The sequence below is a fragment of the Pseudopodoces humilis genome, chromosome 14, assembly GCF_049639895.1.
Source record: "Pseudopodoces humilis isolate 2021_Gansu_Grassland_sample_001 chromosome 14, ASM4963989v1, whole genome shotgun sequence".
Taxonomy (NCBI): domain Eukaryota; kingdom Metazoa; phylum Chordata; class Aves; order Passeriformes; family Paridae; genus Pseudopodoces; species Pseudopodoces humilis.
Genome location: NC_142213.1, coordinates 15,842,491 through 15,856,368, shown reverse-complemented (window position 1 = coordinate 15,856,368; position 13,878 = coordinate 15,842,491). Strand labels below are relative to the sequence as shown.

At 41.5% G+C, this 13,878-nt stretch overlaps 2 protein-coding genes across 2 annotated transcripts in view; one reads left to right on the top strand and one right to left on the bottom strand.

The window, feature by feature from the left end:
- Window positions 1–1,412: 1,412 nt before the first annotated feature.
- Window positions 1,413–6,301, bottom strand: NUDT19 (nudix hydrolase 19). The gene is made up of 3 exons (XM_005526448.3): window positions 5,603–6,301; window positions 3,624–3,831; window positions 1,413–2,625 (listed from the first exon to the last, which is right to left on the bottom strand). The coding sequence occupies exons 1-3, from the start codon at window positions 6,284–6,286 to the stop codon at window positions 2,402–2,404; spliced, it is 1,116 nt and encodes a 371-aa protein (XP_005526505.2). The 5' UTR covers window positions 6,287–6,301; the 3' UTR covers window positions 1,413–2,401.
- Window positions 6,302–6,356: 55 nt separating this feature from the next.
- The window catches only part of ANKRD27 (ankyrin repeat domain 27), a 53,869-nt gene continuing 46,347 nt past the window's right edge, over window positions 6,357–13,878 (top strand). The window contains exon 1 of the mRNA XM_005526400.3: window positions 6,357–6,457. The gene's annotated coding sequence lies outside the window, so the exon portion shown is untranslated. The remainder of the gene's footprint in view (window positions 6,458–13,878) is intronic.

The window sequence follows — 13,878 nt, the reverse complement described above, 5'->3', positions numbered from 1 at the left end:
AGTGCTAGTTCTTTGGAAATACTGGTAGTTCTTAACTAATACAGCGACAAAACAGCTGTAGCACCAAGAAATAAATGGAGAAGTGGAAAGGGTTCATAAGTATCTGCCCCTGTGGAAGTGGTGAAATAAGTTAGTCTAAGTCCTTAGTGTAGTTCTTAGCTCTGCAGGAAGATGTAAGCCCAACCAGACAGAGAGAACCCTCACCTAACACAAGTGCCAAAACTCTGCATTTTCCACACGCTTGGCATCACCCCTGCACTCCTCCCCTGCCCACATTCCCATATCCACAGTCCTGCTGTGCCCTGGGTGCTAAATAGTTTATCAAAAATATTTTCTCATAACACACACTTTCCACCATAAAAGTAAACTGGTAGAATAACCATAAAGGGCAGAACAATAATATATATATATATATATATATATATATATATATATAAAGTATTTTAATTCATGATCTTGAGGGATATGGTTCAGATGAATAAAGGTTCTAGGAGAACACATTGTCACTTGTTTAAGGAACTATTGGATGAGAACTCCTGGAAACTGCCCTCAGGAATAAAGGAGCAGGAGAGGAGAGCTGGCAGCTCTTTAAGCATCTTTTCCTTGAAGCACAAAAGCTCTTGAATTCTCACAAGAAATCAGACCAGGCAGGCAGGAGACCAGTGAAGCTGAGTAGGACCCTTCTGGTCTGACTCAAGTACAAGAAAGAAATGCACGGGCACTGGAAATGGGAATATGTATCCACAGGGGAGAATACAGGGATGGTGCTTGAGGGTATAGGAATGCGACCAGGAGAACTAAGGCACAGCTGGAGCTGAATGTAGCAAGGGATCTGAAAAAAAAAATAAGAGCTCCCAGAGGTATATTGATTAGAAAAGGAGAACTTAAACAAATGTACACCCCCAATACTTCAGTGATAATCCACATGGAGAGGGCTGACAGGTTTTTTTGACATTTGACTTGTGGCTCAGTTTTTGCTGCAGTCATGCTTCCCACATTTCCAATGTCTCTAAACTACAAGGCGAGGATATAAAGTACTTTCCTTTTTAAGAGTTCAAGACCATCTGAGAAGCCTGAGCATAGAGAAGTCCCTGGGACTCGACTGCATCTGAGGGATGAATCTGAGGGAACTGGCAAGTGTGGGTCCTAGGGTGCTCTCCATTGCATTGGAGAAGTCAGGGCAGGCACGCGAAGTGTCCAGTGACTGGAGAAAAGGGAATGTCACTCCCAGCCAGAATATTCCAAAGGTGTTCTGCTTCACATGGTCATTGCTCAGCACAGGCTTACAAACCTCAACAGGGTCTGCAAAACCAGCAACAGCCTGGGTATGTTGTGAGAGAGAAGAGAAGAGAAAGACACACCTTTTTTCAGTATTTTTTTTTAATCCTAATAAATGCTACAAACCAATTCGGTGTAATTGTTGCAAAAGGTTTTTACTGAAACACAGAACAAAAGCTGGAACAAAGCTTTCTGAACAACTTTACTGACTAACCTGAAGTCATCATCCATTCTCCTTCCACATAAAGAATTTATAAAACTGCTCTATTGACTCCACTTATTGCATAAAACACAAATCCAACAAAACAAAAATCCAAACCAAAAACTAAGCAGCAATTTTTCCTCTGAAGTTCTTAAATCTCAGTTATATTAGTAAAATAGTGAAGAAGCAAAAAGTGGGATGTTAGAATATGGAAGTGGGTAGTTCAAGGAGGATATTATTTCCTTAAGTTGTTATCTTTTTGGAGCTAAAAAATTATACTTTTTATTTTTTTTAAATTGCTTACAACTTGAAGATAAAAAAAATATATTGATAAAAAGAATGCACTCAATTCCATAGATGACTTCATTTAAATTAGGTCTACCTTTGAAAATCGTAGTTTTGAATGAATGTTACCATTAGTAGAAAGAATTTAAGTATATAAAATATAAAAATTAACTTTATATTATTTTTAAAAGTTCATTTTAGTTAACTTATATATATATATATATATATTTATACATACATTGCTTTTCCCCAGAATGAAAGAGAGAACAGAGTGAGAATTGTCAACAAATATGGAATGGGAGATTTCATTCATTTCTAGACACACACTGCAGTTATCTAGTGGGTAACTTTGTGAAACACAGTAAAAGAATCCTTCAGCTCTCCTCTGCTTGTTCTGAACATAATACATACTTAAATTTTCAGTGAGAAGAGGACCTTTGTGACCCAACAGCAGCCTAACTGCTGTTTTTAAAGACTCAAGAGATCAGATACGCATAAATGTGACATCACACATACATAATGCTTTGGCAGGACAGAGGAACATTTTCATGACTATTTGGCAACAGTTAAAAAGCACCAAAACCACAGTGAGCATATATGCAATTAAAAATATTCTTGATTTAAACCAAAGACATATTATAATCTGCTATTATAATCTGAATTGTCACACTTCATCATCAGTGGATTTATATGCTTATATTTTGCTTGAATATTAACATAGACAGCAAGATTGTTGATGTTTTTTATTACTATCCTGTGAAATGTGCCACCTTCTTTCATGAGATCTTCAACCTTCTTATCTGTTGACATCATTTTCTTTTCTCCAGTATAATCTGGATCTTCTGGATATAACTCATCTCCTGGGGATAGAAAAACAGATTTAGTTATAGATTGCAAACCTTATTTTTCAGCCTTTTCATTGAGTGACACTGGAAAATTTTTTAGGATTTATCAGGACATGTAAATCAGTGGAAATGTATTTCACAATGCAAAAGTAAATTGAATCTAAACATCTACACACCTTCATATTTAAAGATAGAGCCATAAATCTTTTAAGTATGTCAGTGACACTGCAGTGCACTCTGAATGTTCCAGAGCTCCTGATAATTTGCTATTAATATGCTGTAATGACAGCCTGGGCAGATAGGAGTGTATGAAAAAGGTGGAGAACAGGACAAGCACTTCTTCATGTGTATAAAGATAGGATTAAGAACAGAAATTTATTTAATTCTATTTTGTTGAAGGAAATAAATGTTTTGCCATATCAAGGCATTACAGTCCTGTGGCAAAAAAAAAAAAAGCATAATGAAAAACAAACTAAGAAAAGAAGAAAATAATAAATAGTATATGCAGCTTTTCTTAACACTGTATGTACATGATTATGAAATGAGACTTAAGCAGGAGAAAGGGCAGAAGGAAGATGACTGAGTGAATGGTTTTAGTCCAGTACCTTATCCCTGCAGCTGGGAGATGTGATACTGCAGCTGTGCTTGATTCCCTTCTCCTTACAAAGACAAAGTGATAACTGAAGTAAAGAATTCCCATTGAAAAGGACTAAACAGAAGGAGTTCTAATACATCCTTCAGGTTACACAAAGCTGAAATGCCAGAATTTCTTCACAAACACACATATGATGACAATGGTGAGACAATGAGATTATGAGTAACTAAGAAATAACTGTGCTGTCTGATCCCCTGGCTTGTCTCTGACTGCAGCAAGCAAGGTAGAAACAGCATGCAGTAACTTGACTTAGAAGAGTATTTTCCTTACACTTAAGAAGGGTTTATGTCATCTGGCTTCAGCACACAGCATTCAGGAGATGCTGTGTATTTAGGAGAGCCCTCCAGTGTGTCCTTACCCGGCAGCAGCTGGATGAACCCATCTGCAGCACTCAGCATCACCGGCATCCAGCGCTCACAGCCCTCGAGAGCGCGCGCAGAGCTGAACTTCTGGAGCTCCCCGAGGGAAGAGAAGTTGCACAGCCTGCAGAATTCATAAAACTGAGGTGGAGGAAACCAGATCTCTTGAGACTTAAAGCGTTCAATGGCTTCTGGAGGTGATGACCACTGGAAAATGAAAACAAGTCCTGAAATAATACTTTCAGCAGCAGATAGAAAGTCTGAATAAACTGAAAGGTCATTTAGCAAGGAAGTCTGTACAGCAAAGAAGCTTGCAACAGACCTTTTCTTCTGAACACAATAAAAGCCATGTATAAACTACACCAAAGTAATAACATTCTTAAAATTGAAAAACATAAGCAATCTATGAAAGGTACTAATTTTCCCAATAAAATTAAGTTTTTATTTTATACACAGACATGCCAGGATTAAAAACTGACATTTGTTTCAGGGGCATGACTAAAAGTTTACTGAAACTAACAGAAAACATTAAACTCACTACTACCAGAGGTTGCCACTGATGCTGTGAGAATTAAAAGTATCTCTAAACATCTGCTTCTTAAAAGCATTGTTTTTAGAGTGTGAACACCCAGCAATTCATGCTAATTTTGCATGTTTAAACTATTGGTAATCTTCATTTCATCTCAAACGGTGAATTTAATAATACGTGCATAATTGTCTGCAGCAGATTTATGCTGTTATTAACAAAATTACAACATGTACTCTTGAAAGTAAGGTTTCAGGTAATTTTGAATTTCTGTAGCAAAATTTGTTAAACAAATGCATATAGTAGTATCAGTAATACCAAAATTGTTAGGTAGGCTTTTACAGAACTGGCTGGTTTCTCATCTAATTCTAACTTGTAATCAAACTTTTCAGAATCCTAGAAAAACTTAAAGACCCTAATGTACCTGACCTTGAGCTCTCGTAGAGCTTCATGAAATTTGTCACTTTTACACACTCAATTTAAAAAAACAAAAAAAAGTAAAAAAAAGAAATCTAAACTTCAAAATTTTTACGAGACTATTTCAACAAGTTTGCATATTACTTAAATATTCCAACTCCAAAAGACAAAAATTACTAGCATCTCATGCAGTCCTGGAATATACCTGGATATACCTACTGTATGGATCTCTCCCAGCACGCTGAGGAGATATGACAACCCTGGACTATACTGCAGGAATGAATGTAAAAAAATGGTATTTGTCAATGGCCTTTGAAAGAGTCAGTAATTCACAGTGAAAGGGACCTGATGTGACACGGATCACGTACAATGACCTCACAAAAAACCCCCTCCCGACAGCTGCTGCAGCTGAACCTCTGGTGATGGTGGCAGCTCCAGGTGTCCAGGGGAGAGGGGCACCGTGCAGGTAAAAACTCCCTTCCCTTTCCTCAAGTCTCAAGGAACTTTATCGGGAGGGTTTTGATTGATCTGGAGAAGAGTCAGTTCTGTGGAGACCTCACAGCACCTTCCAGTATCTGAAGGGACTGCAGGGAAGCTGGAAAGGGACTCTGTCAGGTACTGCAGTGACAGGACAAGGAGTACAATGGGTACAAATCGAAACAGGGGACTTTTAGCTTAGGAATTAGAAGGCAGTGTTTTTACTGCTAGAAGGGTGGGACCCTGGCACCGGTTGCCCAGAGAAGCTGTGGATGCCCCTGGATCCCTGGAAGTGTGCAAGGCCAGGCTGGACGGGGCTTGGAGCTCCTTGGTCTGGCGGAAGGTGTCCTTCCCATGGCGGGGGCAGGACGCAATGATCTTTAAGGTCCATTCTAACCCCTACCATTCTATGATTCTACGCCTGTTCGAAGTGTAAGGGTACAGTCTCGGCAGAGCTAGGAGCCGTGGGAGAAGGTCTCGGGCAGGAGCGGCCGCCCCCATCTCAACACCCGCCCGGCCGGGCTGTGCTGCATCCCGGGCACCCCCAGCCCCTCTTACCAGGACGGCTGTCACCTCCTGGTCGTCCTGCGAGACGTGGGGCGGCCGCTCCTCCAGGCAGCACAGGTAGAAAGCCGTGTCATAGCGGCGGCCGCTGCGGCCGGCCCTGCCCACGGGTGTCAGCCAGTTGCTCCACTCGTGCAGCGCCCAGATGTTGGGCGCACAGCCCAGGTGCCGGCACAGCCGCAGGAAGCAGGACGCGTCCTGCCGCACCTGGCGCCGCCACTCCCCGAGCTCGGCGGCGGGCGGCAGGCGCTCGGCGGGCAGCGGCGGGGCCGGCCCGCGCCCCGGCACCAGCAGCAGGATCCCCGCCTCCTCGAAGGTCTCTCTGAGAGCGCAGATGCGGAAGGCGACTTCCCCCGGCAGCTGCGAGCCCAGGCTCTCCCGGTCGGTGGCGAAGATCGGGGCGCGGCTGCCGCCGGGCGGCGGCGGCTTCACGGCGCCCAGCCCGCAGAGCGGCGAGGCGGGCAGCAGCCCCAGCCACTCGGCAGAGAAATCGGCCGGTTCCGCCAGCCCACCCGGGAACACGTGGGCGCCGGGCATGAAACCGCTGCGGGAGCTCCGGCGCAGCAGCAGCAGCTCGTAGTCGAAGGGGCCGAGCGGCGAGCGCGGCGGCCGGCCCGGCGTGCCCACCGCCAGCAGCAGCGTAGCCGCCTCCCGCCAGTGCCGCAGCCGCGGGTTCATCTCGGCGGGGCTGAGGGCGCTGGGGCAGCCGCGCTCAGCGGCGAGGCCGGGCGGCACCGCCGCCTGCGCCCCCGGAGGAGCCACTGCAGGAGCGGGGCGGGACGGCGGCGGGGCGGGCCGCAGGAGGCGGGACAGCGCCGCGATGCCTCAGCCCCCCTCAGCCCTAAGCCGGTAAGTAGCGGGTGTCCTCGGGACGAAAGCTTAAGGAGATACGAAGGGTATAAGGCAGCGATGGCCGGGAGAAACGATGCGATGGCTTTAAGTGGCTTGGGGTAGCTGGCGCTTGCTGAGGGCGCGCAGCGCGGGGTGTATTTACAGCACCACGAGGTGTACATGTCGAGGAGCATCCTCGGAGCCCAGAACCTGAGCACAGCTGAAGGGTCTGTAGTTACAGCCCCGGGAGTCAGCACGGGGTCAGGAGCCAAGAACTCGGATTTGTGTTCGTAATACCGCTGCTGACCCGCCAGCTGGCCTCACAGAAATCTCCTTATCTCAATTCCACCAAGCCATGCAGACAGCAAAAGTCATTCTAGGGCTGTAGTTAAACGTGACAGTTGCCAAGTTGTTTGAATTTGTTCTAGTACATTCCAAATGGGAAGAGGATGCACAGTTTTAGTTAATTATTACAGAGTTCTTCTGTTTTGAGGTTTATAAGTACCTTGTTACCGGAAAAAAAAATACTCAGCAAGGTAACAAAACCTTGAAAGGTTCTTTGAACCTTTAGGAAGTGTTTTATTTTGTTAATTGATTTTGATACGTCAATTTTCTTTAATTTGTAAGAAATTTAAGCAGAAAAAAGCTGATGACACCGGTTGAGAAGTTTTGCAAGAATGGTATTTGCATGTAACACAGAAAATCCTGCTCCTATCCATAATCCTTCTCTTGCCAGATTGCATTTGGCAAATACCCACATACCTGTACATGCTTCTGACAAACCTCTCAATCTCATTTTATATTTGAGCTTGTACTTGATGCATGTGAGATGTGTGTCACTGGAACTGAAATGAAGTTTAGAAGCAACTGAAGCAGTGGGATGCTGGATCAAGTCAATTGACAAACCCAAAAATGACCTTGAGGTGTGCCCAGACACTGCTGAGCCATAAGCTCACCCTGGTGCTAGGCTGCAGTGGGCAAAGCAGGTCAGCCAAGGCAGCTGATGCTGCTAAAATGAATGGCCAAACAGACAGGACTGCCTCCCTCTCCTTCCCTTATCACCAAATACACAAGCGAAGCCAATGATATCTTGTAACCTGAGCAGCCCCTTTTCTCACTAATTCAATCCTTTTTGCTCATCAGTAATTACCACCTTAGGCAATTGAAGCACAAAGCTCATTAATTTGTTATTTAGACTTTGAATCTCAAATCATGGCATTCATCTTGATATTTGTTTGCCTTTTGCACTCTTTGTGCCTTTAACTATTTTGCTGTGTTAAGCATACATCTTGTTAGGAATGTGCTTTGTCTAAAAGCTGATTTACTGGTGAAATATTAATAAACTGTTGAGGTTTTTCAAGATTTAACATCCAATGAGCTTGATGGTTAATCAAAAATATTTAGGGCCCATTATGTCAGATCATTTCAGCATAAAGGCATTTTAAGTAGAAAGTACTCATGTACCAATAATGAATGGTGTCACTTTCAAATCAGATATAATACCAACACATATACAAAACTGTCTTACTATGGCAAAAATGTGATGTCTGGTAGCCCTGGAACATAGTTCCAGAACAAATCTAGGGAAACCTGATACCAGAGAATAGCAAGGATTATAGTGTTATCTTAAGTATCTAACTGGAATATTTGTTTGGCTCTTTTTTATCTTGGACAGTCTAAAGGCTCACAAGTGCTAGTGTGGAAAGCAGGGATACCCTAGCAAACAAAGCATAGGATCATAGAATGGTCTGGGTTGGAAAAGACTTTTAAGATCACTTGGTTTCCCCTTCTGTCGTGGGCAGGGACACCTTCCACTATCCCAGGTTGTGCCAAGCCCCAGTGTCCAGCCTGGCCTTAGACACTTCCAGGGGCAGCCACAGCTTCTCTGGACAACCTGTTCAGTGCCTCATCGCCCTCACAGGGAACGATTTCTTCCCAATATCCTGTCTAAACCTGCTCTCTGTCAGTGTGAAGCCATTCCCTCTTGTCACTCCAGGCTCTTGTAAATTGTTTTTCATCTTTCTTGCAGGCTCCCTTCGGGCACTGGAAGGGCACAATTAAGTCACCCTGAAGTTTCTCATCTCCAGGCTGAACAATCCCATTTCTCTCAGCCTTTCCTCATAGCAGACATGCTTTATTCTCCTGATCAGCCTGGTGGCTTCCTCTGGTTTAATTTGCTTCTGCCTCACGGGTCTGGTTCTGTAGGCGTTCTTGCAGGGGAGTGGAAATGGGATGTGTGGCTGGCACAGTGCTGTGGCTCAGACACCCAGAGCATGCCAGGGCTGGGGTTACAGCTCTGTTCAGGACTGAGCTCAGCATCTGGAGCAGTTCTTTGGGCCAAAAACAGCCAAGTGCAGCTAAGTTAAACTTCTTCCCTACTCAATTTGCTGCATTTTCCCACACAATTCTGGAGTGTTTAAGTAATCAGTTAAGCAGGTGCCGTTCCTTAACTGAGGGTCAGCAGATTTCACCCTATTGCTGGCAGTTTCTTTGACTTACTTTCAGAATTGTCTTAGCAAGAGTAGTTCAGTATTCATTCACAAAGCTGAAATCATCTCATGTGAAATTGCAGGAGGGTGTGAGTCTTTAACTGACACAGTTATCAGGACTGGAGGTTGCAGGAGGATCTGAGAATGAACACTCAGAAACTTTGTGAGCAAAGATAAAGGATGCAAAGGGATGTTTTGTCCCCTTCCAGTTCCCTGCTAAAAAAGGCAAAAGATCAGCTCTTTGAGTGTGTGTATCTGCCCCCTCAAAGCTATAGCTGACCTGCTGGAGGTAGCTCACATGAATATAGAACTATTGTTAAAGGCAAATTAGATGGAAGGTTATCTGTAGAGCATGTTTCTTTATCTCCAACTTAGATGATTTTTTCTTCAATATATTCTGCTATAATGCAGAGCTTAACTCACTTGTACTTAAATATTCTATATCTTTATGAGTGATTTCAGAAAAAAAGAGAAAATCTGAGAAAATCTATCTCTAATCCTAAACCAAGCACACCAGTTTATTGCATTACTGTGTGGAAGGATTCCAGCACAAGGACATTATGCTTCAAGGGCCAGTTGTAGGCTGGGAATACAGATCACTTTAGTGTGGAGAGAAGTCTCCCCATAGCAAGAATTAGCTAGATACCTGCCTGACACTCAGTCAAATGTAACAGAAGGCTGAAGAGTCAGAGGTCCCCTCCAAATTAAATGATTAAAAAAAGAAGAAGTGGTTTTGCTAAAAAATTAAGAATTCTATCTTTTAGATAGAATTTTATCTCTAAAGCTATCTTTCACGCTTTTTGTATGCCAGAACATACAATTGTTTACTTAATGGACCCCAAATACTTTTGTATTTCAGGCTGTTTTCAAAACCAGATTGTGTTGTATTGAAAAATAAATCCTCCTGAGTGATGCAAAAGTTACATCAAATGAAATACCGTAAGATTATTGCGCTGATAACAATTTTTTGTGGCATCATATTTCAGCAATGTAGAGGTTACTTCAATATTTTTCTCTACAGTTCAGTTGCTGCTTACAAGAAAAAGCATAAGTTGTTTTAAAAAAAAGGTTTAGATCACTAGATATATAGAAATGATTGTCAAGTTAATTTTCTGTGTTTTTTGTATGTGATTAGACTACTTAGCAATAGAATGACTTAATTCCTTCTGTTACATCATTGCTTGAATTATTTTGCCCAGATAGGTCAGTGTAGATCTTACCAGTGTAATAATTCATTGCAGATGAAAAACAAGGTCCTCCAATATTTCATCATCTAGTTTAGTTTACATGCTATCCTGTAAGTTGTGAGTTGGAGATGATTACACTAAGTCAGTTTTTGGTTTAATTTAGATGCATCTTTGTCCCCAAGCAGATGTAGTGTCTACAATAATGAGTTGTGACAACTTTAAGTATCAGAAAATGCAGAGATTTCATTATGTTTGTCTACTGCTTCTTAAACTGGCTTATTTTACAGTATTGTAGAATCACAGAATCATTTAGGTTGTAAAAAAACCCCAAGATCACTGAGTCCAACCATGAACCCAGCACTGCCAAGTCAACAATCATGTCCCCAAGTGCCCCATTTCCACATCTTTTAATTGCCTTAAGCTATTTCAAATGGTATTTCAAATACCTCCATGCCACTTCAAAATGACATGCTAAAGTTTTTAGATTGCTTAGCTCATATAATATCAACAAATAGGCAGACTTAATAATTAATATAAAAAGTAAATAGATTATTCGGTGTATAGTTTTTCAAGCATTGTTTCCAGTTTGTGAATAAATGCCACATCTAGGGTTATGATTATAACACCATTATATACATTGACTAAAAAGAATAATAAAAAAAAACCCAGCTAACTTCATACAAAATGATATTCCAACAAATTAGACAGATGAGAAAACTAGGTTACAGATAGTATTAACACCTGGAACTGGTCTACTTCCAACAGATGCATAATGTATTACACATCTTATGGAAATGGAAATTATGGTTCTAATTCTGCAGCTTTTAGTTATGTGAATAGTTTTCACACGTGTAATTTCTTGCCAGACTGCCTACTGGTGACTTGTTTGAGGAAACATTTGGAGCACAACTTCCAGGACCCAGAATTCAAATATGTATATCTTAAGTTACACCTGCAATTAGCATATTAGATTAAGTTCCTAAGAGAGTATCATGTTTGATGTCCCTGGCAGTCCTCAGTCATTTTATATGGTATAAATAGTTAACTATTTTCTTTTTTTTTTCTTATTTCTCCTTTCTTGTTGTTTTTTGTTTGTTTGTTTGTTTTGTTTCTTTTTTTTCCCCAAGGTTTATGCTATTTTTGTATAGATTTTTCTGGATCACAGAAAGGAATTGCATTTGAAATGTTTTCCCCAAGACAATTATAGATGATTGTAAGATAGGAGGTTTACTATTCTTTCAAAAGCCCCATGATTTTTAAAGTCAGTTTTTTGGCTGTGTGGTTGCTTAGTGCTGTGGCACATCAGAGAGTTCAACTGTGTGTGTTATTTGAACATTTGTGTGTGACAGACAGACTAGACTGATCAGAGACTCCAGTGATAATTTCATGCACAGTGGAAATGATCAAAATAACACATCACATTTATACCACAACTGTGACTTCCAATTCTGTGCAGCTGCAAAGCAACCCAGCTTTGAGAGGATTTGTGAGTTTGTTTAATTTGATGGAGATTGAAGTATATGATAAATAATGTCATGCAATGCAGTGTAAATAAAACATATAATTCAAGGAAAGAGAACAAAACAAAAAACCCACCTGACCCTGTGGAGGGTTGAGAAGTGTTTCTGTCACTGGTAAATCACAGTAGATATTCTCACAAATGACTGGAACTGAGCAATAGACATAATTGTGTTTGGTAAGTGGCCTCTGTGGGTGACACTTTCAGAGAGGTTGTGATTGGATTTGTTTGCCTACGTGGCTTGCAGTCACATTGCTTCCAGCATGAAACGCTCATGCTGGGCTGGCTGAGAGGATCCAGCAGAGCCCTGATGCTGGTTAAATGCCATGTGACTTTCCACCTTTCCACAGGTTCAGCAGTGGCAGCTGCTACAGCTTCATCCCAACTGCAGCCAGTACCTCAGTACAGTGAGCTGTAAGCATGGGTGGTGGAACCCAGCCATGTGGGACTGCCTTCTTCCAGGAGAAAGTAATTTGTAATGTGAAACCGAGGGAGATAAGGATTGTCTTTTGTAAAATGGATAGCAACATGTAGCAAATCAAAATATTTTTACTCTTACTCTGTAATAAGAGCTAATAAGAGAATGGATAGTCAGTTCCACTCAGGGATATTTATATCCTCTGTCCCATTGGGCATAAGGTTTTCCTTTTTTATAGGGAAGATGTAGTTTAACATTGGGATGCTGTTGTATATAACAAAAAGCAAACTTTGGTATTTACTACATACATACACCTCCTTTCCTTTTTTTGTTCTTCCACAAACACATGTGGATAATTTTATATGAAAGACATTCTTTTCTAATCCCACTTTTATTGTACACTTACTGTAGCAAATGCTACTCACGTGTGAACTATTTTGTCCAGATCTCTTCCTGCATTAAAAGACTTACATAATCGTATTGAGAGAAAGCACTTAGAGATCTGTAATCCACTGGTCTTACTGAATGACTTTTTACATAATGAAAATCTGTGAAGGGTAAATATGTTGACTAGGAGTTCCATTAGCACTTAAATAGAAGGTATTTCTGGAAAGCAAATATAAACAACACAAACCTTCCAGAGATGGAAAAGTAAGCCTGTAACCAATCCTCTCTACAAACAATAAGCATGTGTTTAATTTTTAATCTGAAAGCTATTTACATCAGTCATTTAGTCCAGTCTTAAATAATTGCATTACTGTAAAAAATATTTTCATACTTACATGAAGAATTTTGAAACTAATTTTATTTTATATTCATAGTGCTGAACTTTGATGTAACATTGTTTGCAACATCAGGAGAGTAACTTTAATTATGGTCCCGTGTTCCTTTTGTTACTAAACTAGAAAACAGCGTAATGGGTTTTTATGGTGATAAACTGGAAATCCTGGAATGAAATTACAAATTGTTGTGTTTAAGACTCGGTTCTGATGGTTTGATAAAATTGTTGATCCTTATTGCTACCAACAGCACAGGACCAAGTTTCACACTCCTTAGGTTATGTTTATCTTTTGCTAAATTAAATGCCAGCTTTGCTGACTGAGAGACAGTTTGGATCCTAACACAAGGAGAATCCGTCTGTTAGTCCAGTCTAGTCTGGTTTTCAGGTTGTCCAAGCCAATGGTTCTATACTTAATGCTGGACAACCAGCGCTGAAGGCAGAATCATCTGTTTGTCTAAATGTTATTGTAGCTGTTTCCTAAGGCAGTGTGAGTTAAGCTACATCACTATTCAACTTTGGGAGCTGGAGAAGGCTGTTTTTAATGTTAACAAATCTAATGAGAGGGCTTAGCATGTTTTTATTACTGTGCTTGAAACAGGAACTTTAGTTTAGAAGAGCCTACTACAGATAAGCTGTATTAATATTCCAGCTTTTCATAGTGATAGAATGATTTGAGTTGGAAGAGACCTTGAAGATCACCTGGTTTCAACCATGGGCAGGGACACCTTCCACCAGACCAGATTGTGCCAAGCCCTGTCCAGCCTGGCCTTGAACATTGCCATGGATGGGGCAGCCACAGCTTCTCTAGACAGCCTATGCCAGGGTCTTCCCACCCTCACAGGGAACAATTCCTTCCCAGTATCTCATCTGAATCTGCTGTCAGTGTGAAGCCATTCACAATTCCCCTTGTGACTCCATCCCTTGTAAACAGGCTCTCTCCATCTTTCTTGCAGGCTCCCTTCAGGCACTGGAAAGACACAATTAAGTCACCCCAAAGTTTGTCTTCTCCATGCTGAAAATCCCAATTCTCCCAGCCTTTTGTCAC

What these genes read in the sequence shown, in the direction of transcription:
- NUDT19 (XM_005526448.3), bottom strand. Translation starts at nt 6,286, where the DNA reads ATGAACCCGCGGCTGCGGCACTGGCGGGAGGCGGCTACGCTGCTGCTG. An exon ending in AGGAGGTGACAGCCGTCCTG is followed by an intron (nt 3,832 to 5,602) that starts GTAAGAGGGGCT and finishes TTCATTTTCCAG; the next exon opens with TGGTCATCACCTCCAGAAGC. An exon ending in GTTCATCCAGCTGCTGCCGG is followed by an intron (nt 2,626 to 3,623) that starts GTAAGGACACAC and finishes TTCTATCCCCAG; the next exon opens with GAGATGAGTTATATCCAGAA.